This window comes from Myripristis murdjan, chromosome 3 (genome assembly GCF_902150065.1).
Source record: "Myripristis murdjan chromosome 3, fMyrMur1.1, whole genome shotgun sequence".
NCBI classification, from domain to species: domain Eukaryota; kingdom Metazoa; phylum Chordata; class Actinopteri; order Holocentriformes; family Holocentridae; genus Myripristis; species Myripristis murdjan.
This window is the reverse complement of record NC_043982.1, coordinates 42542158-42569277: the sequence shown is the minus strand read 5'-3', so window position 1 is coordinate 42569277 and position 27120 is coordinate 42542158. Positions and strand designations below refer to the sequence as shown.

The window sequence follows — 27120 nt, the reverse complement described above, 5'->3', positions numbered from 1 at the left end:
CCAGTTGTCTGTATGTTGCAGAATAAAGATAGTGCTGTCCAGAGAGAGTCGAGAGGAGCCACTCCACTGCCACTCCAGGAGCCACTCCACTGCGATCTAAATTATTAAAATACTAATAAAAATACTCCAACAGTTTGGGTAAAATAACATTTTTCCATTTTCTCCAGACTGAGACAAGATCTTCAATACCATTTTCACCTCTGTACGTCCACTGGTTCAGTTCCTATGGGTAGCATTTTGTGTTAGCTTAGCATAAAGACTTGAAGTCTATGGGAGTCGTTAGCCTAGCTCTGTCAAAGTGACAAAATAAACTGTACCAGTGGACGTACAGAGGGGGAAATTGCATCAAACATCTTGTCTCAGTCTGGGGAAGTCAGCAAAAAAGGGGAATTTGCCCAAAAGTTCTAAAACCAGATATTACGAGCTAGGGCCTTGCAAAGCTTTAAATATTATTCCGTAGAGAGCAAATCAGCGCTAAGTCAGAGTTTTAGAGCCATAGATGTGGTGAACAGCATTAACCCTGTTGAGTCCTGAATCCACCTGCACTGCTCTCTATGTTTGACATTTCCTACTGCGTTTCACTCCTGGACAAATCTCAGTCTGCAGTATCAGGGCAGGTATTTCACCTTGGACAGCATCAAACGCCATGCGATCAGAGAAAATGTTGCCCTCTTCCAGGTGTCGGTGGTTAATTCATGAATGATTGGCTCTTTTTGAATGTCTCCGTTGTAGGAAACTGATTCTTTTCAGTGAAGAAGCAATTTAATTGGCTCTTTTTTTCCCTGTTTTAATTTAGTCATGCAACACCTCAGTCAGTTCTGACACTAGCAGCCATATGTTCTCACACAGTGTTTCTTGTCTCTCAGGCTAATTCACATGCAAATATTCTGTAAAAATGGCAAAATCAGACCTTCATTTTTAATATATTTTATTCTTTTTGTCACTGTCTAAGCAAACATTGATTAAAAAACACTGATACAGACTTGAGTGCCCAATATAATCAATCGCAACTCCACATTTAAAAAAAAGTGCTAATAGTGTAACCACATTGGGTTTCATATGATCAGAGGATGGACAGGGGTAAATATGCAGACATTATTTGAAGGGCAACAACACTGACACACACTGAAATAAGTTTCCTGTAACTTTATTAGGAACTACAAGAAACTTACTTCAGTGTGCAGTGGTTAAATAAGTATAACTGATCATTGATCTATAGGCATATACTGTAGAGTCAGCCTGTTGTATATCAGTGCAAGGTACAACAAATATTCGGTATAGTCCAACAAATTTAGAAAAACACTCAAACTATTCTGCATTAATTAATTTGAAATGGTTTTTTTAACTACAGCAAACCAAATTCATGTATCAAATTATTTTTGTCTGCCTGATTTGTCCATTGAATGTCGATGACGGTAAATAAATTGGGGGGAAAAAACACCAAGTTCTGCAAAGAGTGGATTCAAATAGAGAAATGCAGGAGCTGCTTCCACGAGCCCCGCCTTGGATAAATATGCAGCAGACCTTTTGGCGAGCTCACAGCGGCAGAAAAGAAAAGAAAACCTTGAACCCCGTGACCTTGAATAGGAAGCAGCTACGATAAATGGATGGAAAAATTTAGTTTTATGTGAAGCCAGGCGAGATGTGCCGGGTTTTGTTCCCCCAAACACGTTTTTAAGGACTTTGTCTGAAGCCGACTTGTGGCGTGAGGTGTGTAAAGACAGGATTTTGAGAAGTGCGATCAGAAACAGCCAATTAGAGCTCACAAGGAAACCAGCCGGAGGAGGAGGAGAAAATTAACATTTAGTATGTGCCGCTTACAGAAAGGTTTAATTTCCCATTTTCCTTTGTGAGAGAGCAGAGCGGCGAGATCCATCACAACCAAAACCGAGCAAAGCATCTGTTAACGTGTGACTCCCTGTTTTGTGGACAACGCTGTGCTTAAGAAATAGTGGATGCTGCCTTTATTTGCCTCTATAAAAAAAACACAAAATGCACAGAGGTTTTCTACTTTTATGATTCTAAGTCTTAAATCGTCCCAGCTGGCCAAATAAAAGGATGTCATCTCCTCCCTCATCTTCATCTTCATCTTCATCGTCCTGTAGCTTCAGCAAAGGAGGACGCTCTGCAGAGAAACTGTGATGAGGGTCAAGATCAGTCCCGTGGCCGAGCCTGAGGCGACATGTGGAGCTGGAAGGAAGGGAAAAGACAGAAGAGTGACTGTAATTATAGCTGTATTCATTCAAATGTAAAACATAGTTGGTTGGTTTGTGTGTGTGTGTGTGTGTGTGTGTGTATTTCGTTAGCCACACTTTCAGTCACCGTTATAAAGACGACACTCAACTTTACTCAGTACTCAGTACTCAACTCAACTCAAGAATCAGAAATACATATTGATCCCCGAGGGGAAGCTGGGTCAGGTGAAGCTGCTCAGTTCTCAACAGAAGAATATATCATGAGCATAAGTGAAATTATAAGACATTGAAAGGATAAAGAAATATAAAAATATGCGCATTAGAAATTTGTAGAAGTGCGTACATTATGTGTCTTATATAAAAATATGTGCATTAATCCACAGAATACGAAATTGAGAATATGTATAAAGTGTACCTATATACATTAAGGTGGCCTATTTTTACATATAAATTTTCAACTTTATATTTTTTAAGCTCCTAACCCCTAAATTGGTTGCAATACATGAGAAAACTCTGCTGGTGAAATTTTTTCTCAATCGGACAACATTTCCCCCTCTCTCATCGACCTTGAAGTTTAGCCATAGACTTAAGAGTCTTTTTTCACACGTGAATAGGGTAAAAATTTTATCCTATAGATATCACCATGAAATTACTAAGTTGATTACTTACAATGAGCCAAACAAAAAATGTATTACAAGTTCTTTGAAATTCTTCGTTTACATGAGCAAATTTCAAGTTGAACTTTAAGTTTTGCCAGTTTTCAACACGATCCTTTTCCGCAAGCGCAGTTGCTAAGCAACCATGCGAGCATAAGAAGCGGAGATTTCTGTTGGAGCCTCAAGCTGTGTCCCAGTTCAGGGTCTGCATCCTTCGAAGTCGGCATTTGAAGGCCAGTTACGTCACAACACTGCGCGAAGGCCTGTCCCAATTCATCCAAAGTCGAAGGATCCTGCACTTCAAATGCGTCCTCCTCTTCAGCCGTTGGTAGCCGATTCGGAGGCTGCATCGCGACTATCCTTCTCGGGCTCCCGTATCCCAAGATGCTTTGCGTGCTGCTGCTCAGTCTAAAAAAGTTAACTGAAATGGCCACGGCGGCATCTAAATTCAGATTTCACTATTATAAAATATTCGTTTTTTACTCATTTGAACATCCAATGCCATATATGCCCTGCGAAGGACTGGCGACCTGTCCAGGGTGTTTCACTGCCTTTCGCCCTATGTGCGCTGGGATAGGCTCCAGCAACCCCCCCGCGACCCTTGTGAGGATAAGCGATTTAGAAGATGAATGAATGAATGAATGAATGAACATCCAACGCTATATATGTTAAACGAAAACCCCTTTCTTTACTGTTCTGTCTTGTCTGATGGAAAGAAACGTTATCTTTCTGTCTCCAGAGTTTGTTGTCATGGGAATGGCGGTTACCCGACCAGGAAATATTCCGAAGGCTAGACCGTCCCATTGGGTTGACGGGGAGGACGCTTTGTCTGAAGTCCGGGTCCTTCGGAGGACCCGGACTTTGAAGGATGCAGACCCTGAATTGGGACACAGCTTCAGATTCCCACAGACTGTCCAACAGTCTGCTGCCAGAAATAAGTTAAGCTTTCAGATATTTAAGTTGAAGTGAATTAAGCCTTTAACTTTACCTTTGTAAACTGTGAATGTGTGATGTAAATATGTAAATATAAATATAAGTACTTATGTCAGGATATTTTGTTGGGTTTTTCTTGAGTTTTCTCTTTTGCATTCTAACATGTTGGGAATGAATGTCACTTATTTTCAAGGATTGTTATTTTTATTCATTCAGTTTCACCTTCATTCTCGGGAAAGGATAATGTTGCAAGTGAGGCTAAAGATCAACTTGAAATTAGCTCATGTAAACAAAGAATTTCAAAGAACTTGTAATACATTTTTTGTTTGGCTTATTGTAAGTAACTTGGTAAGTTTCATGGTGATATCTATAGGATAAAATTTTTACCCTATTTACGTGTGAAAAAAGACTGTGCTAAGTCTATGGCTAAATTTCAAGGTCGATGAGAGAGGGGGAAATGTTGTCCAATTGAGAAAAAATTTCACCAGCAGAGTTTTCTCATGTATTGCAACCAATTTAGGGGTTAGGAGCTTAGACTTTCTAACTTTCGTGTTTTTGGGTGACCCTAATATACAGCATATATACACCAGGGTATTGCACTATTTAATTATTGTAAAGTTCTGTAGGTAAAAAACTATTGAACTACAATAGTTTTATACCTGTAGGACTTTACAATAATACATCCAAATTGTTAAATTATTGCAGGATTAATGCACATCTAATGCACATATTTTTTATATTTCTTCTTTTTATTCTATCTTCCTTTTGTATCTTATAATTCACTTATGCTCACATATGCTTTTGTCTTGAGAATTTGAGCTGCTGACCGAATTTTTCCCCGGGGACTAGTAAGGTATTTCTGATTCTGATTCTGAAAACACACCGACAGTCCTCTGTAACTGCCTCTCAAAACCGAACAAACATTTCCAAAAATATGAAGGGTTTTTTTTGTGTGTGTGTTTTACAGATTTATAAAGCCCCAAACAACTAGATCAGTGGTTCTGAAACTTTTTTCAGTAATATACCCCCTTTAAAATGTTTTTTAGTCAAGTTCTCCCTGACCAGTGCAAAAAAAAAAAAGGTAGAAAAATCCTAAATAAAAAGTTCCAGTCCAGCTCTGCCAGTGTGAAACAGCAACCTGATACTGAGGAGATTTTGTCGTTTGTGTTTTTACTTCTTCTTCTCTTCTTCCTCCTTGTTTCCAGCTGTATCGCTGCTACATTTCAACCACTGATCCACTTTCTGGATTTTTTTTTGTCTTGTCTTCTTGGTCAGGGTGAACATACATCTTTGCTTGACGACCACGGCAGCAGATTTAAACCACAAACACACACACACACACACACACATCTGACACCTTCAGGAAACCCGGAGGGAAAACTGAAGATAAAATGTGGTTCATCAAACGTACATTTACATTTTTTTTTTACTGAACTTATCATAACATAGGCTAATTTTTCTAGAAATGACATATGACTGTTATTTTATTTAAGTTAACGTAACAAGGAATTTCACATGCGCGTACCCCGCTTTGAGAACCGCTGAGCTCGACCACTAACCTCTTGGAATCAGGAAACACATTTGGTTGGATATTTCACGTCATGAATTCGCACAAATGAAACTAAGAAAGACTCGGAGGCATGTTTTAGTGAGTGGAAGACGCATCTCACCGTGTGCAGTGGTGGTGGTGTTCTGGGCGGCTGCGGATGGCTTTGCAGCAGCAGCACTCGTAGTACCAGTACCAGTAGCAGTAGCGGTAGCAGGAGCAGGAGCAGCAGTAGTGGTGGTGATGCCTGCTCCCGGGTTTGGTGGAGACGGGTCGGCCACGAGGTCGATGGGTCCGGACCGCACTTTGTACATCCTGGTGAACACGTTGTCGATCACCATGCTCTGACCACGGGAGCGAGCGCACGGGTCGGGGCAGGCGCGCGAGGGCATGGTGGGAACGCAGAGATACACCGTGCACTCCATGAACATCTACACAGCAAAACACGACACGGAAACAAAGATTAACAACACCTTTGTATTCTCACAAGCCAAGATTTTTATATGGCACGGATCGCTGCTTGACATGGCAGCGACACGTCTGAAGGAAAACGTTCACTCTCATTAAAGGAATACTCCAAGTTTTGGGCAAAATCCCATTTTTCCGATGCTTGACACCATTCTCACCTCTGTACGTCCAGCGATTCAGTTCCTATGGGTAGCATTTTATGTTAGCTTAGCATAAAGACTTGAAGTCTATGGGAGTCGTTAGCCTAGCCATGTCAAAGTGAAAAAATAAACTTTACAGCAACTCAAATACACATCTTGGAATTTTGAAAAACAAGAGTTGATCACTTTGACGGAGCTAGGCTAACGACTACCATAGACTTCAAGTCTTTATGCTAAGCTAACACGAAATGCTGCCCACTGGAACTGAATCATTGGACGTACAGAGGTGAAACTGACTCTCACTGAAATATTTTAATGCACAAAACCAATAAATAAATAATTGTTTGTTATTAACTGCAGAATTTATACAATATATATCCATTTATATACACATAGTATCAATATATAAACAGTCATAACTAAAATTTCTTTTTTTTCCTCTATATTTTTGTGTTTTTCATTTTTTCCCACTTTTCCTTTCTGTTATTTGTAGCTTTGGGCACAACCTTTGTATTGCTTGGCAAATGTCACTTTAAGATTCACACCAGCTGACTTCAGGTAAATTATATATCCCCAACATATGTGGGTGCACTTATGTGGATATTTTCACAACTTGATGAAGGCCTGTCAGGCTGAAATCTTTTTTTTCTAACTTGGCCATTCCCTTTTTCACCCTGGGATCTGCTGAGGAAACAGCGTCACGGCCGATGACAGAAACAGTGAATAAAAGGGCAGGCTATGCAGAAACAGTGGTGGAGGATGAGAACCCGGAGCGTACTCCAAACTGATGGCCATTAAACACCTTGAGGAGCGTCTTCAGTTGCTGTTAAATGAAGCCCACGTTCTCCCCACAGCGTTTCAAGAGCTTGTTTATGTCCTCGCATGTTAAAGCTGCCAATAACAAGAAAAACTGTGTGCATTTACAAAGTGGCACCAGCCCTGATTTTGGTCATATTTACTGGATGACCTCATTGTAGATCTTGTTATTTGACGTAAATATTTGCTCATACTAAACAATAAAGGCTTGTTGCTTTTATTTTTTAATTTACAAGTGGATTGTATTTATTAGAATTTACTGCACTAGTATTGATATCGCAGTGCGTTTTTATTTTTGTTGAGTTTGGTGGAGTCTTGAATAATTATTACACCCTCTTTGAGTGTAGGCTGTTGTGTTTTTTTATGTCCCTTTTGTAATCTGTAATTTTACATGTGGGTGACCAACCCAGTTTCCCATTTGGGGATTAATACGGATACTCCAAATTTATGTGGGTTGGCTTAATTGTAGCCAAATAAAATCAGTGTTTTTGGCACCTCTTGTTCAAGGTCCCTATTCAAAAAGAGGCAAACAGGAATAAAAGCCTCTGTGGTGATTCTGTCCTCCAGCACAAAGTCCTGCACATAAAACTGAAAAAGAGATGATAGTCCACTTTTTCATTGTTTCACTTTTGCTTGTCTTGGACGATGAAAATGGTTGTGTGTGTGTGTGTGTGTGTGTGTGTGTGTGTGTGTGAGCAGACAGACCGTTGATCCTTTTATCGCCATGGTGTTCAGGTCGAGGCGGTAGATCTTGGTAGTGTTTGATGACAATAAAAGCTCCAGAGTGCTGGTGGCAGCGACACACCTGAGAACGAGAAACAGGGAGAGAGAGGATCAAATCCATGAGGCGTTAAACTTCAAACTGTAAAAGACGACTCAAAAATATTTATTCTGTGTGAGTGAACGTTTCCTTTCATTCGACTGCCAATCTGTCCCTCTCAGCCAAGGTTAATAATAATAAAATAATAATAATAATAGATTTTATTTGTAAAGCACTTTTCATTCGTGCTACAGGTAAAAAACAAGTAAAGAAAACAGGAAACACAATAAACATCAACAAGATTAAAAAATTCAGAGACGGAGAAGCGGCGAACAGACAGACGCCAGCGTCCTCTCCTCTCTCCTATCCTTAACAATTTTTAACAATTAAAGCTAAGGATGAAAAAGCATTTTGGTTAACTGAAATAAAAATATAAAAAATAGACTTTAGAAAAAGATGAAAATTAACTGAAACAATATTGTGTACTTACAAAACTAACTAAAATAAATAAAAAATATACAGAAAATGTCCTTAGTTTTTTTTTTTTTTTTTTTTTTTTCATTTTGGTCAAATGTGTGAGTACAACAAGCATGAGGGATTGGCTTTGGATTGGAAAACCTTTTCTGACAAACACCGCCCAGATTAAAATAAAATACTAACTCAAAGTAACAAAGGTAAAAAGAAAAACTAAAGTAAAACTAAACATTAAAAAAAAAAATAATAATAAAAATAAATAAATAATAATAATAAAAAAAACTGAAACAAGCACACCCAGTCTGGAAACTAAACTGAACTGAAAACACTCAAACAAAAACAAAGACAACAAAATAAAAATAAAAACTAATGAAAGATACAGCACTATAATAACTCTGCTGTCAGCTGTGTGAATTTGAGTCACTGACCCCTGCTCCAGGACGGGGTGGATTACAGCAAAGTCCTCCATCTCTGACTCCACACAGCCGTCCACCATGAGCTCGGCCCGGCCCAGACGGCAGTTGGACATCACATGGAGATCCAGAACCTGGACCTTCGACCTGACGCTGCCGTGGAAGTCAGCGGACGGCGGTGCCGCTCGCCGCTGCCGCCCGGACAGGCCGCCGTGGAGGTGGCGGAACCTGGGGACGCGGGTGAAGTCCCTGAAGGGCCCCTCTCCCGGGTTGTGCAGCTCCAGCCAGAAGGTGACGTTGCCGAAAACCTCTCTCTCTGTGGGAATGACGATCTGGTACTGCGGTCCCTTCACGTGGACGGCAGGGAACCGACAGGCCAGCGGCACGACGAGGGCGGGCAGGCGGGTGATCACCGTGTAGGGACGCACGCTTTGCAAAACGTTGGTGTAAATGAGCTCGGAGCCGGAGTGCTGGGACGCAGGAGAGGAGAAAATGATGGAAATGATGATTAGCTCAATGCTCTGTCAGAGTCGAGCATTTATGATTTCAACTACTGACATGAGATAGATAGAATTTATTGTCCCAAAGGGAAATTCGTTTCCACAAACTGTCACAGGGAAAAAGAAAAACAGCCTGGTGTGAGATATAAACTTACAGGAATACTCCAACATTTTGGGGAAAAACCCCTTTTACTGACTTCCCCAGACTGAGACCAGATGTTGGATACCATTTCCTTCTCTGTACGTCCACTGGTTCAGTTTATTTTGTCACTTTGATGGAACCAGGCTAACGACTCCCATAGACTTCAAGTCTTTATGCTAAGCTAACACACAATGCTACCCACAGGAACTGAACCACTGGATGTACAGAGGTGAAACTGGTATCCAACATTTTGTCTCAGTCTGGGGAAAGTGGTTACCCAAATTGTGTTAGCTTAGCATAAAGACTTGAAGTCTATGGGAGTCGTTAGCCTCGCTCCATCAAAGTGAAATAAAGCTTATTATAGCAACTCTGAAGCTGTCTTATTCACACCGTGTATTCTGTGGATTTGAAATACACAGAGTTGCTGTAAGATTTTTTTTTTTTTCACTTTGATGGAGCTAGGCTAACGACTCCCATAGACATCAGGTCTTTATGCTAAGCTAACACAAAATGCTACCCATAGGAGCTGAACCACTGGACACACGGAGGTGAAAATGTTATCAAAAAAGGCTGTTTTGCCCGAAATGTTGGCGTATTCCTTTAACATCAGGTTGGAACAGGATGGATGGATGGACGGACGGATGGAGAGAAAGAACTGCGCGGTGATCTTACCACGGTCTTGGTGCCGCAGCCGCTGAAGGGGATGTGAGCGCTCAGGTGTGTGTTGTTGTAGCTGACAGGACAGGTGGGGCTGTTGAGCTGCAGCTCAGCCAGGTCGATGTTCGTCAGCGTGGCCACCGGGAGCAGCACGGTCATGTCGGTCTGCTCACACGTCAGCTCTGAAACACACACACAGACTGATGATGTCACTGTTTAAGATGCTCTGTTCAACAGGAAGTAGAGGTCATGTCAGGTCACTTATTGGGGACTTCAAAGAAATAAATAATAAATAATAAATAAGTATATGATGGAATTGCCTGCTGCTGTCCAGTAGAGAGGCTGGTTCAGTACACTTGTTCTAAAAGACACTTGAAAACACACCTATTTAAAATAGCTTCTTATTAATTTTACCTGTTAAGGCTACCTGTTTATTTACTTCAGTTTCTCACATTCAATTTACTGGTCTTTTTTTATTTTTGCTGGCTTTTACTGTATTCAGCTATTCTTATCTTATCTGTATGAAAGGTGTTTAATAAGTTTATCTGTATTATTATTATTGTTATTATTAGTAGTAGTAATATTAGTATTATTGTTATATCTGCACAAAAATCGCACACAGCTCCAGAGCATGACAGAGTTTGTAGGGTTACTCCACCTGTCCCAGCAGGCATCGTCGCCATTTCCCCTAGAAGAGAAAAAACACAGGCATGTTTTTCATCTTTATACATCCTCTAAAACGTCTGAGAAAGATAATGGATGTGATCTCGTGGAGGTTTTAGGTGAAGCTCTTACTCTGGTACAGCCACACACATCTGGACTCTGACTGCAAACTGTGGAGACAGAAGTTTTAATCAGACGGCGTACGGCACAGCGTCAGAAAACCCCCGCATGTGAAATGTCAAACGGCTGATGAGGGCACGGTTACCGGCGCCTCCTCTGCCACGCGGGACCACCCACCTGTCGGTGTTGGCAGCGAAGCAGACGGGCAACAGGGGGGCCAGGTTGTTTTGGCCTCGGACCCAGGAGAGGGTCATGTTGGTCAGGGAGCCGGACGACCGGAGGTCAGATATGAACAGGGCGGGGGGGCCCACCACAGCGATCTCCAAAACACTGACAGACAGACAGACAGACAGACAGACAGAAACGTCATTGACGAGCAGAGCTTCCTCCAGAAACACCCGAAGAAACGTCACATGACAATCAACTGCATTTACAGGCAGAATGAGCAGGATTATAATAAAAAACAAGATACAGACTCCTACTAAAACAATCCTCTCCATAATGACTTCTGAGCCACTAGCAGTGTGTGTTGCTCAAGACTCTTCTGGGCGTCGGCCTTTGGGCAGCAGGTGTGAAGCTCCCAGCCAATCACAGCGCAGCACGGTGCCAGATCGATAGCACCACAACCAATAGGAAGCTACAAAAACTGGGAAAAAAATGAATGAGGAGAAACGGCAAGCGGACAAAGCTCGTTCCACAACGAGAGTGAACTGGGTTTGGCTTTCACCCGCTGAGGGAGAGGAGGAGGATGAAGAGCGACACAGTCTTGGACATTTTTTTTTTGTACGACAGAGACAGAATGAACGCCGTCAACGTCTTAGGAAACGAAAATTTGCTGCTGTCGGTTATCTTAGCCAGGGAGGAGCGGCCAACTTTGAAGGCTGTGTTTACAAATGGCAACCGACAAATCCTGCTCATTCTGCCTTTAATATATTCTTAAATTACAGCATCAACAATTAACAACTGTATTTGTGTGACATTTCAAAACAAAGCTAGAATTTCTGTCTGAATCTAACAATATATACACTATATTTTCTGGGCAAGAGCAGCCACACAGTGTGATGTAGATACTCAATTCACTTTGTCCCTGAAGCTCAAACAAAGCTGGAGTCTTGTTATTTTTTAGTGGAGCAACACGAGAGCACATAGGGGTGATATCACAAATTACACTTAAGTGTTCAGTCTATAGATTTGGGAGAGAAGATCCAAGACCACTGAATGGTGTGTATAGCAGCTTGAAATGACTTGCAGTCCACGTTAAACCTGTTTTCCTGTTTCACACCACGATGAAACTAAAACAGTTTCTCTTCTGCTCTGATCTCTCATAAAAATGTTCCTCACTCACAGCGCTGTACTTTAATAAACCAGATCTCAGGTGTTACCAGGAAGCCCAGCTTGTACTGGACTGCACCAGGATAAGTATTTGGCCTCTGTGTCCAGGTGTGTGCCACAGTTTGGCTTTTCAACACGGAGCTCAGACAGTGTTAGTGAGGAGGATGTTAGGAGCTCCTCGGGACGCACCTCTCCAGCTCAGAGACGAAGCTGACGGGCACGTCCACCTGCTGGAAGGGTAACACGTACAGCCGCGCGTCGTCGTCGGGGGTCTGACCTGCGGCGACGGGCTCAGCGCTGCAGCTGGAGGACGCCTCCTCCACTGGAAGACAACAACACGTGTTTAGGGTTAGGGCTCATTAATGCTCAACGTTAAATACGGATCCCTCTGTCCGAACTCTGCGTTGTGAGCGTTTTCGGGAAGTTTTAGGCTCATTTATGCTGCTTTTACATCTGAAAAGAAATACATCTGTGTAAAACGATACACACACACCTCCATGTATTCCTTATGTTGGCATGGATCAGGCTTAGGCAACCAGGCGCCATGGAGAGTCTGCAGGTTTTCAGCTGATTTCACTGATCGGCTCCCCTTCAAGCAGAGAGGAGGAGCTGATCAGTGAAACCACCTGGTGGAGTTTTTGGTTGAAATGAAAACCTGCAGACTCTTGAAATGAAAACCTGCAGACTCTTATGCCTGGCATGGATGTTAAACAATAAATCCACTATTGGGCAGCTCAAGTTTCTGGCGACAACAAACACGGCGACGGTTTGATCAGTTTTTTAAATTTCTTCTTCGCGTCTCGCTCATAGTTCAGGCTCTCTTGAACCTTCGGCTTCGATGCCCCAACAATTTCCGGTGGCACCGCTCTGTTTCATCTGAATCCATAAGACTCCATAAGGAAATGTGCACAAATATGGACGAAATGAAACGCCGAGTACGGAGAGGAGGCTCCTTCCGCATCCTAATCCGTGTTTAACATCGAGTATAAACAAGCCTTTATGGAACAAAAAACAAACATACAAACACAAACATATTATTGACTCGTTTTTTTTTTTTAAATTGAAGATATGATTCCAATTATTATCAGTTACCGTATTTCACCAATTAATCGCCCGGCCGCAAATAGCCGCCTGGTTCTTATAAACGCCTGGGGTCTGCACCCATTTTGCGTATTAAACGCCCACCCCAATAACCGCCAGGGCGATTATTTGCATCATAATGAGGTAACCCAAAATAAGGCTATTCACCTTATTTTTGCAGAAGTAAACAGTTAGCCGCACAATAACTGTGCGGCACTTCCGTTTTCTGTCAAAATAAGAGCGCTAGCTAACGTTAGAAAAAAAGGGTGCACCGTAAACTTAAATCGACCGACTGTAAATATGTTGGACAGTAACTGTCATCACGATGATGGCCTGGTGCAGGTCTTTGCTAAAAATAAATAAAGGCCTGCAGCGAATAGCCGCCTGGTTCTTTTAAACGCCCGGGGTCCAAGTTGATTTTGTGTATTAAACGCCCGGGCGATTAATTGGTGAAATACGGTATGTATAATAAGAAAATAAGATGTTATATGATATATCGATAAATTAATGATTAATGATAAAGTATGATAATTTGAGTGGAATCAACTGGGAGTAAAGGAGAAAGCAGTGAGCTAGTTGCTGTGTTCTGTTAGTTTATCAAACCTGCTGTCAAAAAAACAAAAGGTTGACATCGAATGTAGAATTTTTCCTGAAAAGATGGAAAAAGCAGCCATTTTATTTTCTTCTGGGAGGTAAATGCTGTATATTTGTTGCATTTGTCTGATTTATGTAATTCCACATTATGTGTTATTTTCATGATCCAACGTACAGTTTCTCATTGATTAGACAGCTAGAAATTGATTCACTTACAATAATAAATCAGAAAGTAGTTTAAAATATCCATGTGTCGACTTGGGTCATACTGATGTTAGCAAAAAATAATCCGGCCCCCCTGAAGGTCTCATTTGAATGAATGTGACCTACAACCCGACATGAGTCTGACCCCCCTGATCGAGCAGCACCGAACTCTCAGCTCCTCGTACGTCAGATGGAAATTAGTTTCAGACGTGGATTTGTTCCATGACAGAGAGCCGGCAGGGCAGTCAGACTCACCGGTGAGGGACAGGAGCACAGGGATGGAGCTGAGAGGCGTGAGGTCTCTGATGTAGCTCATTCTGAGGACAGGGAATATGTCCTCCACCATCAGAGCCACTGAGTACTGCCCGGCTGGAGCATCGCCGCTGAACGACAGCATGCACGTCTCCTGGAAAACAGTGTGTGCACAAACAAATGCTTACAATGTGCAGTTTTCAACAAGTCATTTAGGTGAAAAATGAGTACAGGTCATCCTTAAAGATTCAAAAATGCAATTACCTCTATTAAGAAATCTAAAAGATCTCGGGGATTGTTAAACACAAACTTTAAGTAAGTCTTAAAATGTTCTAAATGTCTTTATATCTACAGTTTTAATCGTGCTTTGCTTTGTAATTCCTTTGCTCTACACCAAAACTGCACTTTCAATCATTTTGTGTTGCTCTCTGTGTAAAAGAGAGACCTTCCCTCAATGCTTTTCACTTGATTTTCATAATCTCACATTGGTCATTTGTATCATTTATATTAATGCGTCAAAAAGAGTAGAAGTGGCTGAAATCTGCTGACACACAGGAGCAAATCGGCCCAAGTAAATGAACATATTTTATATCGTAACACAAATGATACAGATCATTTATCAAAGTGAGCCACAGAGGGGGAAAACATCTCCTCCTCCGATTTAACACAGACACTTGTAAAAGTTTTCTTGATGCCTCCAGCAAACCAGAGCCAGTTTACACTCTCATCCACCACAGGAATGTGAGCAGAGGCAGATGGGAGTCAGATGTCAGATTAACTCTTTACTGTGATTTTCACTGATGACACGTAACACAACATAATCTCAACAGTGAGTGACAGTGTGTGTGTGTGTGTGTGTGTGTGTACATGTTTGGTTTTATCTGACAAGGAGACAACAAAGGAGATTTCTAATATCTGTCAAATCTGTTTGCAGACAGGCACAGATTTGCTCATCCTCTTTTTTTAGCAGGTTGGGAAGTGATATTTTCTTAGTTTTTACAAGATAAGAGGATAAAGACACATTTGTTCATTTGTTGTTTGTGATCCACTATTCTCATATAGTGAGCTCCAAACTTACTTTTGTGACAAATGTACTCACAGTGAACCAATTAGACCAATAACTCCAGATATTACGATCTATATACATGATATTAAGTGTCATGTAATAGCAGAAACAGGGAGTCAAACACTGAGAACTGCATAAAGGAGAATGTTTTATTATTTCTGAGAAAATAACTCCTAGTTGCTGCACAGAGACTCTTTTCTTACTGATGTGCTTTTTTTTTTTCCCAGCCAGAGGCAACATCAGCACTTGGTGGTTCGGCTTTCTTTATCTGCCTCGGCGGAGAGATGCAAGTCTTCACCTCAAATCCCTCTCTCGCCAAATTAGCGGGCAGTAGGTGTGACTACAAAGCCACGACGCCCGGCGTCCACAGAGCATATCCCGGCGCGGCCAGCCTCAGGAGCCGGGATTTGTGTAACTAAGCTTCTTTCTTTCAATTTGCTTCAACTTCCACATCTTCCTATAACACAGCGAGCAGGACGACGTTCCCAAAGGATCCTGTATCAAGTGCTGACTATCTCTGCTGGGACTGGTAATCACAGGCACCCGAAGTGGGAAATTATCATGATAAGGTCGGGCCAGCGTTAAAAAAAAAAAAAAAAAAAAAAAAAAAAATTAAAATTTGGTTTGATGAATGTCAAAATAAAGGCCTACACTAGTAATGCCCACTTTGACCACTAGATGGCAGCTCCAAGCTTCTCCTGAGCAACAGCTGTTTACTGTAAATGTGCAGAACAAGAACTCAGTGAAGTGAAAGTGAAATTTGCTGGAGGTCAGAGAGTGGAGCTCCTTGTGTAGAGAAAATATTTGCATGATGCACAGGCCTGTTTCCAGTGCAGTTTCATAGCAGTTAGAGTCAAAACAGACGGCTTTAATCCACAAACACTCACACACGAGGAAAGGACGCTGCACCTACTCACATACTGTGTTTGATGCTCGGTTACTGAAACCTGGAAACTCAGCTGAAGTCCTCATATACTAAAAAAAAGGCGACAAAAAGCCTCAAAGTTACCGCTGAAATCCCCCTCGTGGATTTATTTCACCTTCAAAAGTGCAAGTAAGTGAATTGTTCCAGTCGCAGACTTAGTTCAGGCTGAGCCTCACAAATCCACGGCTGCTTTGAGCAGTTTGCACTTTTGAAGATGGAGTAAACCCGCGGCGTAAAGATGACTCTGTCAGGCTTTTTGCCTTCTTTTTTTCGGTGTGCACATACTTAAAGTTCAGTTTGTATAGTTTAATTTGCCATATCATCATCTTACAGTGGCAAATGCCCTATCGTGTAATGAGACAAATCATTTACCTACTGCTTTGTACGTTTTGGATTTCTCCACCTAAACTTTATTCATGTGCGTTAAACCTCTGTACCAGTAAATCAGCCCTGGTAATTCACCACAGCATTTACATTATATTAGCAAGTTAAACTGACACGTTTACATAACCACACACAGCTGCCTGTCTGCTGTTCTCACTACGAGCTGATGCACTTCTCTGCTCATATTTGCCTCACATGGGAAGTTAAACTCGAATAAGAAACTAGACAATAAAAAAATAACTGTAAAACTGTCTTGTGAATGAAGTCCATCTGTGAGAAACGGTCCAAAAAACACCTGAGGCTCTTCATCAGGATGTCCCCCCGTCCTCATGAAGCAGTGGTTGTTGTCCCGTGATGAGTACACGATCTTTTCAAACTTTTTTTTCACAGAGTTCCTCAGATTTTTGGATTGTTTGGACTTCATCCCCAAGACAATTAATTTTTTTTATTGTCTTGTTTTGTTTGCCCTCATCCTAGAAGAACACCTGATTATTTTTTATTATTATTTATTTTTTCCACATTTTCTTTCCCTGCTTTCTCTTGATGTCAGACTCAGTGCTGCTCTATCAGTCTCCTGCTCTAGAATAAGAAGCTTTTTGTCCCACTGGTGCACTTTTCTCATTTGTTACTCTCTTCTGAGCATGTTGTATTTTCCGTACAGCTTCACCTGCCGTGCTGTGCAAATATATGACTTGATATAGGCAATAGGGGCACTGATGAAAAACCAATATGGCTAAAAGTGAGGATGAGGCACAGTGCATCCCAGTCATACAGACGTGTCTGTTTCCGAGGAGTGGAGTTCGATTTTCTGCGACGGCGAGACCCACCTTTTTTTTTTTGTTTTTGTTTTTTTTTTTTTTGTTTTTTGTTTTTTGTCTTACCGTATGTCTGTACAGCCGTCATCTTTACCGTGCATGCACCTTGTCTTACCGTTGTTGTTTGCTGTATGTCCGCATTGTCGTGTAATGTCTTGCTGTATGCTGTTTTGCCGTACTTTATTCTCCTGTTTCCACTAACCAAACCTCTTTCCTTTACAGCCCCCCCACCCCCACCCTTCCCCAAGAGGTTTATGCCTCTTGACAGGCCATCATTGTAAATAAGAACTTGTTCTTAATGATTTGCCTGGTTAAATAAAGGTTAAATAAAATAAAATAAATAAACCTCGTCCAGCTCCAGAAAGGCATGCTGGGAGCAGCCGGGGCACTCTCCACGGTCAGCGCGGGCGAAGCGACATCGCACCTCGTCGCCGTCCAGGTCCTTCACTGACAGGTGGAGGTGGTGAGGGCAGTTCACACGCGCCCTGCTCACATCCAGGTGTCAGCGAGCAAAACCATAAAGCACAGAAACAGAGAGAGAGGAAGATAAGACACAGTAGACGCGTAAAATCCATTTATGTTTTTAGTTTTTTGTGAATTTATTTCGGTCATTTTCAACTTGCAGAAATCAAATACACACATAAATAAACTATCTTATACACATATTTTTAAACAATAAATAAATAATATTTAATTTCGGTTCAGTACTGAAAAACCAAAAAAACAAAAAAAAACAAATATACACTGACCGAAAGGTATAGGCTGAAGCCTTAGCTTATTTTGCCTATCCTTCTTACATTACTAAGCTTTCGTCAGCTCACTTAAAATAATAAAATAAAATAAATGAAATGAAAGACACAAAAACAAAATATGTGTATATTGAACATACAAAGGGTCCCAAGGCAGTTCATAAATACACTAGTGTTCATAATTTTGTTTTATATTTACTAATAATATTATTTTTAAATAGCTTTTAAAGTCTATTAAGCATATTACATTATTTTACTCCTATTTCTAAATTATTCCATAAATTTACACCTTTTACTGTTATACATCTTTGTTTGACATTTGTTCCTGCCTTTGTTGAAACATTTACAGCTGAGGAGGTGGAGACTTGCATCTGAATCCTATTGAGATGTTTTCAGGGCCAAGAAATCAATTTCATTCATTATTTACGTGATAGGAATGATGCCTCTGTGGGTGTAATAGCAGCTTGGAGAGTTGTTGAACACACCTTGCTGTCTGTGTGCCCTGTAGTTAAGTGATTTTTTAAAGACATTTCTAAAGGAAGAAACATTTCTCCCACCTGTAGGTGTGAAGAAACATCTCTGTTACCTGAAATAGAACAAAAGACTGCCGGACACTGTCCACCTCACCTGCTGTCAGAGAATATTTCATTTAAACACCTTCATCAGGTTATTTATATAAATATATAAAGTTATATAAATAACCTGGTGAAGGTCTCTGTACTGAAACGTTATTAGAAATTCTCTGACAGCAGGTGAGGTGGACGGTGCGTCTTTTGTCCTGTCCTTGTCATCTTGTGGTCGATTCCTAAACACCTGTCGATCCACAGGTGGTCAAAAATACTCTGTTATTGTTACCTCAAATAGTTTATTTCATACAAAACCCCACAGTGTTCAAAGAGGGAAAGAGAAGGACAGACATTGTGTTTTTATTCCACAACACACCTTCTCTGACCTTTTTGAACCTCACCCCTTAAAAACACCACAGATTACAAAAACACACTAAAGCTAACACTGAAACTAATTAAACTGAACTAAAACTAAACATTTTCAAAATGAAAAACTGAACTGGCAAACCCGCTTTAAAAATGAATTAAAACTAAATTGAAATTGAAAACAATGAGTCAAAATGAAATAATAAAAAAAAAAGCTATTGAAAAATGCATAACCTTCTGTGGTTGTTTCCAGCAACTTTACCTGTAGCATTTCAACATTACCTGTGAAAGTGTGTGTGTGTGTGTGTGTGTGGCAGCTGTACCTCAGAGGAGGAGGAAGGCCAACATAAGGAGGTGTGTTGAGCCGGCCGCTGTTGGCCCGGACGCTGGGTCCGGCCCTCAGCGCCACGAAAAACACCTCAGACCTGACCGACCAACAGGAACACAAACAAAGGATAAAGAGTTGAAAAGATATAAACAGTCTACTGTAGCCTGAACAGGCAGAAACATGGAGACTGAACGGGATTAGCTCAACAATCTTTAACTGCTAACTAAAGCTAAGACTGTTAGCTCGCTAGCTTCGCTGTCCCATCACATTACAGTTAGCTCTAGATTACAGTTAGCTCTGGATTACAGTTAGCTCTGGATTACAGTTAGCCCGGGATAACTGTAATCTAGAGCTAACTGTAATCCAGAGCTAACTGTAATCTAGAGCTAACTGTAATCCAGGTTTAAATGTAATCTAGAGCTAACTGTAATCCAGGGTTAACTGTAACCCTGGACTAACTGTAATCTAGAGCTAACTGTAATCTAGAGCTAACTGTAATCCAGGGTTAACTGTAACCCCGGGCTAAATGTAATCTAGAGCTAACTGTAATCCAGGGTTAACTGTAACCCTGGACTAACTGTAATCTAGAGCTAACTGTAATCTAGAGCTAACTGTAATCCAGGGTTAACTAATCTAGAGCTAACTGTAATCCAGAGCTAACTGTAATCCAGGGTTAACTGTAATCCAGGGTTAACTTTTTGGGGACTATCCTCCCAAAAACTGACAGGTAACCCTGCTTTGCAGTGGGATTTAGTTCTGGGCTAAGAAGAGAAGATTTCCCCCGTTCTAACAGGCAAATGTGAAAGGACTGTTAGCGCAGGGCTAAGTGTAGTGTGGAAAGGGGTTTAGCTAGCTAGCTCACTCAAGTAAAGAGTTAGATTTGGGTCGAGTATAAAATATAGTTTCCATAAACAATGTTAAACAAACTTAAAATTTCATTTTGCTTGGATGCTTGTCTGCAAAACACACTGAGGTTGAAGCAACTAATTAGAGGTTGAAGTTGCAGTTGAAGTAATTAAATAGCCCACATTTCCTTACAGCACGTAACCAGATATTTATAAAATCACATCAAATCACATTTTGGGGGTCCACTCTGTGTTCCCTGGCTGTGTTCACTCAGTGTCATTTTATCAGTCTGTAGTAGTTCTTAAATAAAATATGAGCAATGTCACAGTCCTGCTCATTGATTAAGCTGTTCTAATTCTCTTTTCCCCATAAATAACCAAAAGTGTTGACTGAGCACAGCAGCACAAACCAAAGGTGGACACGCTGAGAACAGGACGTTTTTAGCTCATTTCCACTATAAAGAGCCATGCCGTGTTTGGCCTTGTGTTTCCATCGCTTATGGTACCAGCGGGTCTGCGTCATAGAATTAGAGAGGCGCGCTCGTTGCCATGGAGTTGTTATAGTAACAAGAGGAGCTGTCAGTTAGTCCAGTCATTTTAGGCCAAAATTGGGGTCAACCTCGGACAAATTGCAAGAGAAGCAAACTCAACTGATTCTGTATCCTCAGTTTGCCCTGAGTGAGGGGGAAAAAGTCCCAAGGAATCCCATTGGTGGAAAGTTTTGAAAATCACCTATTTATGACCACATATTACCAAAAAACACTGTTTTTACCACACAGGGGAAAGGGGTTCAACATTTTACTTTCAGATATCACTATAAAAATTCACAAGTTGATTACACACACAAAGACAAGAAAAAAAGTCAATTACAAGTTCTTTGAATTATTCTGTTTACACATGCATATCACACATTATCTGATTTGATATGCGCTAATAAGGAATATAAGGAATAAATGCCAGAAGAGATATTTAAACAGTGAATTAAAAGGTTACTATAGAGTAACCTTTGAATTTTTATAGTGATATCTGAAAGTAAAATGTTGAACCCCTTTCCCCTGTGTGGTAAAAACAGTGTTTTTTGGTAATATGTGGTCATAAATAGGTGATTTTCAAAACTTTCCACCAATGGGATTCCTTGGGACTTTTTTTCCCCTCACTCAGGACAAACTGAGGATACAAAATCAGTTGAGTTTGCTTCTCTTGCAATTTGTCCTAGGTTTTTTCATAAAATGACTGGACTAAGTTGTTACATTAGCTTTTTGCCACTTTTTTTTTAAATGGTGGGTCAGCCGCGGCACCGGTCGGTACCGCGCCCACCCGGTCAGGTCGCCTGATGCCATCATCATCATCATCTTCACAGATGCTCTGCCATCTGCGCTTAGTGGTCACATTTCCATTTCCATTTGTAAGAAAAATGTAAACTAGGCTACACAACAGAAAAACCCAACAAAAAACTCAGCAAGCAAATCAATTTCTTCCATAATCTCTCCAGAAACTAATGTTTGTAAATAATAGCCCACTGGCTGACGGTTTAATGGTTGACACTTGTCACTTGTCAGTTTGTAGCAGCCTGGTTAACTGACATTCTAACGGACCAATCACGAAGGAGATCATATTTAGGCCCGCCTCCGCGGCCCCGTTCTAATTGGGCCAGCACCAGATGTCAAACCGGGCTGAAATCTTTCACGGCTGGTGAAAGGAACCAAGCGGGCTGGTGTAGTGGGAATGAATGCGAAACCTCGAATTTCACAGCACGGCGCGGCACGGCACTATAGTGGAAAAACGCTATTAGTGAGCCTCCTACCCCACATTGATGGTGGCGTTGTAGCTGCTGGGAACTGTTTTCTGCCACTGGCGGACGCACCAGCCGGGGCCGGGCTTGGTGCCGCTGAGCGGGGCGGAGGCCAGGTGCGGCACGCAGTCCTTGCCGGGGCCACACAGCCCCGATAGCTCCGGGCAGGGGTTTGGAGCGATGGCGGTGAAATGAGCCCGGACCTGCGAGAAGAGAAGCGTCAAGTCAGAAAACATCAAACCCATAAGCAACACATCAGTGTTCCACTCAGGTTTTATACCAAACAACAGTGACTTTATGATTAAGCCTTAAAAGAATCTTCCAACGTTTTGAGCAAAATAACAGTTTTCCGACTTTTTCATGAAGGTTAACAACTCCCATAGACTTTAAGTCTTTGTGCTAAGCTAACTCAAAATCCTGCTTATAGAAACTGAACCACTGGATGTACAGAGGAGAAAACGGTGTCAAATATTTTGTCTCAGTCTGGGGAATTGGGAAAAAGAGTATTTTGTCCCAAACATTGGCGTGTTCCTTTAAGAATTCAACTTAAGATTAACAGCTTGTAATATAACATGTCTTTATGTACAACGTAACTCTTAAAATCTAAATGTAAATGTCTGCTGTGAGGAACTGGAACCTTATAGGAACATTTTATGTTCCACATCATAGGAGACAGAGTCAAAGTGAAACTAAGCTGAGGAACATTAAAGCCTCCCTGTCAGTAATCTCATTTTCAAATCTGAGTCATTTTCAAATCTCTGAGACGGAAACAGTTCAGTCGTGTGATTATTTCCATCAATCACAGTGTCAGTCCACGAGTCTCACCTGTGCACCAGGTGAGGCCACACCCCTTCCAGTTATCTCAAACAGGTTTGCCAAAGATAATATGTAGATTCAGAGCAAGAGGTGTAACTCGGGTCAAAATCAAAGTGAAGCAGCACATTAGCTTTTTTGTACTGTGGGCAAAACTCTGTCATATACAGGGTGTCCACAAAGTCTCTTTACAATTTAAAAATTCTATTACAAAAGCACTTGATGAGATATGTTAATCAGATTTGTTCTTTGTATCAGTGGTTATCAGAGTTTTTAATCACACTGCATTTGTGTATTTCAGCAAAAGATCACTGATGCCATTGGCACCATTGATGAGGCTCTGCTACAGCCAACATGAAATCGAGTAGCATCTTGATGTGCTTCTTGCAGCTAATGGTGCCCATATAGAGGCGTATTAAATGAGGCAAAAAAAACAACAAAACAAAACAAAAAAAAACTTAAGTATCTACTGCTCATTTTGTAATAATTTCCACAGATTTGTCTATTTGTTTGCTTTTGTAATAAATTTGTTAAATTGTAAAGAGACTTTATGGACACCCTGTACATTCAATAGGCCCAAATGTTTTATACACATCATGGACAGGTACTATGACAAGAAAATCAATTTGTTTCATGCACAGAAGACGGTGTTGCTCCAAAATCTTTACTAACTTGGCCGTTCAAACACCAAAAAAAGTTAAAAAAAAAAAAAAAAAAAAAAAAAGTTAAAAAAACAAAAAAAACAAAACAAAGATCTGTGGGTGGCATGGCTCAGGAGGTAGAGCAGTCATCTGGTAATCGGAGGGTTCCTGGTTTGATCCCTGGCTCCTCCAGAGTGTACCGAAGTGTCCTTGAGCAAGATACTGAACCTTATGGACAGCTAGGCGCCTTGCATGGTAGCCTCTGCTATTAGTGTGTGTGTGAACGGGTGAATGTGAGGCAAAACACTGTAAAGTGCTTTGAGTGGTCAGTCGACTAGAAAAGTGCTATAGAAATGCAGTCCATCTGCAGAATGACCGTCTGAGGTCAACACATCACAGCGTTCCTGAGGTCAGATAATATTTCAAAAGCCGCTCATATACTTTTATCGATAGAAAAAATATACAGTATACAACCCAGTTAAGTTTCGGTGCCAAGGTGTCTGTATTTTTTTCCAGAAATTTCTTCCTTTCTTCTTCTTTTTTGGGTCTTTTAAAGAAATCTTTGGTTTAGCTGGCAAAATAACAGCGATCTGTCTTCTTGGAATACTTCTGAAAAGGTCAGGAAGTCACTGGAAAGGCTTTTTAATGTACAGCAGAAGGGAAAAGTGTGATTTTACAAATGAAACTGCAGAAACTCTTCCTGTCAAACACTGACCTTGTCACACACACTGTGCATTTCCATTTGTGATGATAAAAAATGTACCAAAAAAACTTCAATAGGCTTAAAACAATCAGTAATCATTATTTTTTCCAAGTGGAATTTTACGTTAGAGCCCCACCTGAGGAGCATCTTCTTTTAAATCACTCTGCAAAACTCACTCTTACAAAAAAGTTTTTTTTTTAGAGCACATCTGTAGTTTCTTATCCATATTTTAGTTATAATATTTTTACTGTTTTTAGTGCATGACTTGTTTTAAATTTTGCTGTATTTATAATGCACTCTCTCTTATCAGGTCCTATGTTCCATGTTTTATTATGTTTAATTTTTATGCTCTTATCTTGATTGTGTGTGTCATTTTTATTTGTTATGTAAAGCATGTTGTAACTGTTTTGAAAAATGCTACATAAATAAAGTTTACTATTAGTATTAGTATTATTATCATTATAATACCATGCAAATATTCCACACCCTTAATGAAAAGGAGTCACAGATCTGCAGACATTTTGACTTGTATGTCCACAAAAAGGAAAAAGACAGCAGAGCGGAGAGGAGAAGGAGCGCACCGTGTTTCCTCCGCTGGCATCCAGAGGCAAAACGTGGACCACCAGACCCAGAGGGGAGGCGTCGCTCGGCAGCAGAGCCAGGCCCTGCAGCAGCACGGCCAGCAGGAGCCCAGCCGGCATGGCAGCGCCTCACTGGGGCCACACGCCTGGACACACACACACACACACACACACACACACACACACACACAGAGGTTATGGGAAGCTAGGGCAGGCAAATGCAAGGTGCTTTGTCTGTAAATGAATTGCTGGTTGTTTTCTAGAACAGCGGTTCTCAACCTGTTCAGGTGCCGTGGAGTGTGTTTGGATGTGTTTGGAGTGTGTTTGGAGTGTGTTTGGATGTGTTTGGAGTGTGTTTGGAGTGTGTTTGACGAGACGATCCCCGTCTGATTTAGCTAACAGATCTAGTTATTCCTACAGAGTGGTTTCCTCTCTGGGGATAATTTTTATATCTTACTACTAACTCAAAGGAAAATAAAGTAAACACATTTTCTCTATATATGTATTTTTTTTAAAATTTTATTTTAGTTCGTTTTGTAAGTTCAAAATCTCATTTCAGTCAATTTTTGTTTTTTTTATTGTCTTAAGTTTTTACTTTTATTTCACTTAACTAAAATGAGACAGAGACGGGTGTACGTGATGGAAGAAATGACTGCAGTTACAACTGAAAAGGGACATTTTTGTACGAGGACGAACTGAATGAATAGATTCATGAACGTTTGTGTAGTTTTTCCTCTTAAGAACTTTGATTGGCAGTTGGAAATGTGGGATGAGCTTTGTTGTCAACAAACATGTGAGATTATGTGATTAATGTATTATTTTGATACTAAATATAGAAAATATATAAACATTTCAAAGATTTAGTTATTCCATGGCTGCCTGTCCTGAAGATTGTCAGATTAACAGCGAGGAGTGTGAAACCTATAAACTTGTACATTCTGTCACTGGGCTATCTTCTAGCCAGTGAAATAATAGTGAAATTAAAATAGTCTCCATTTTTCTGGGGCCTCCCTGGAGCCCCCTCAAGAGTCACTGGGGGTCCCCGGACCCCAGGTTGAGAACCGCTGTCCGTTACATCAGTCCTGTAAACACCAAATGATGGTGATGTGAGACGTACCGGGCATGTCGAGGCTCTGTGGTCTGTGAGTGGAGACGAGGAGGGATGAGGACCAACAGGAAGTCACTTCTCTGTCAGACAAGAGCGAGACGGATGACGGAAAAAACGCCGAGTCGCGTGACGGGTCCACCCTGTTACGGTGCAGATGGTTTTGTGTTTAACCACCAACATTAAAACGGAAGATTAAGCCAACTCCATGTTTCTTTAAACAAACATTGGGCTGACATCATTCATCTCACATCTCATCATAAACCATAAATACTGAAAAGAAAGAGAATCTAGATCTCTCCATTCTTAGTATTCCTGGACTTTTGACCTTCGACCTCTTGTCAAACTTCTGTTTCTTTGGTTTTATTGTCCTTTGTATCATGATTTGCACTTAAAATCATTTTTAATAGCTTTCAAAAATCCAGATCTGATGTAGTTAACTGACACAGACAGACTTGGCTGAATGGCTCTTTGAATGCAAGGTTTTCACAACAAAGAGAACATTTACATGACATATTCATTTTGGCTTAAGTGATGCGAACATTGCTTAAATTAAATGTTTTCTTCTTTTTCTGATGTGTAAACTGTGTGCACCTGGCAGCGTTTATTTGCTCGTTAATTGTGTGTCTGGTGTCTTATAATCACATGAGGAATGGATCACAAGACAAGACACAAAATTAACTAAAATTCATTCATTCATGTATTAATTAATGAGCAACAAAACTGCTTAGCACACAGAGGAGTTATGTGTTAAAGTTCCTGGTTGATGAAAGCGAATGCAGAATCTGATCAGTCTGTGTTGCTCTCTAAAGCCACAAAACCCTCTTCTCTCTCTCTAACTCCTAAGTCCACCAGTCTAAGTCCAGCAGAGGCACCGAGGACTTTAGGCGGTTTAGTTTCGGCTGCTTATGTTTGATCAAATAGGAGTTCCTGCCATTTTGCTCTTGCACAAGTAAATGCCGACAGCGCTGTGTGTAAATATCAAAGTTTGTTACCCAATTTGTTACTTTGCTCAAATTTGAGCGTGCTGAAATGATCCAATCACAAAACCAGACGGGTACGCAGCTGATAACACGCCAGAGGGACTCAAGTTCACCTGAAATACAAGGATTAAGGATTAAATTGGATTTGCTTTGGAATTGTGGTTCTGAAATATAATCCACTCTAGGCTGCCTATCTGTTAACACAAGGCAAAGTGAAACGAACACGCCTCATGAAAAATAAATAAATAAATAAATTATTTCCATTACCTGGGAGAGCTCTAGATGCCAAATGTGACTCTCGGATAATTTCCTCCCAAACTTTCAAAGTTCCACTAAATCCTGGAGGTTTTGATTGGCTTTAATTCAGAAGGTGGCGAGCGCACCCAGAAGTTGCTGAGCTTTTTGTCCGAGTTTGCTTTCACGGTACGCTCAGCGCTGATGAAATGCTGGAGGTGGAGTTTTATTCAGTCGAGACAGAATGATGTTAAACTGGCTCGACCAGCAGCTCGGAGG

General features: G+C 40.9%; 1 protein-coding gene across 1 annotated transcript; it reads right to left on the bottom strand.

Moving 5' to 3' along the window:
• Positions 1-1131: 1131 nt before the first annotated feature.
• Positions 1132-27026, bottom strand: LOC115379191 (uncharacterized). The gene is made up of 16 exons (XM_030079914.1): positions 26875-27026; positions 25637-25767; positions 24520-24665; positions 21794-21984; positions 19140-19241; positions 17482-17620; positions 13949-14099; positions 12005-12137; positions 10661-10813; positions 10496-10533; positions 10359-10388; positions 9716-9882; positions 8417-8871; positions 7460-7559; positions 5455-5761; positions 1132-2190 (listed from the first exon to the last, which is right to left on the bottom strand). The coding sequence occupies exons 3-16, from the start codon at positions 24637-24639 to the stop codon at positions 2108-2110; spliced, it is 2169 nt and encodes a 722-aa protein (XP_029935774.1). The 5' UTR covers positions 24640-24665; positions 25637-25767; positions 26875-27026; the 3' UTR covers positions 1132-2107.
• Between the last annotated feature and the right edge of the window lie 94 nt (positions 27027-27120).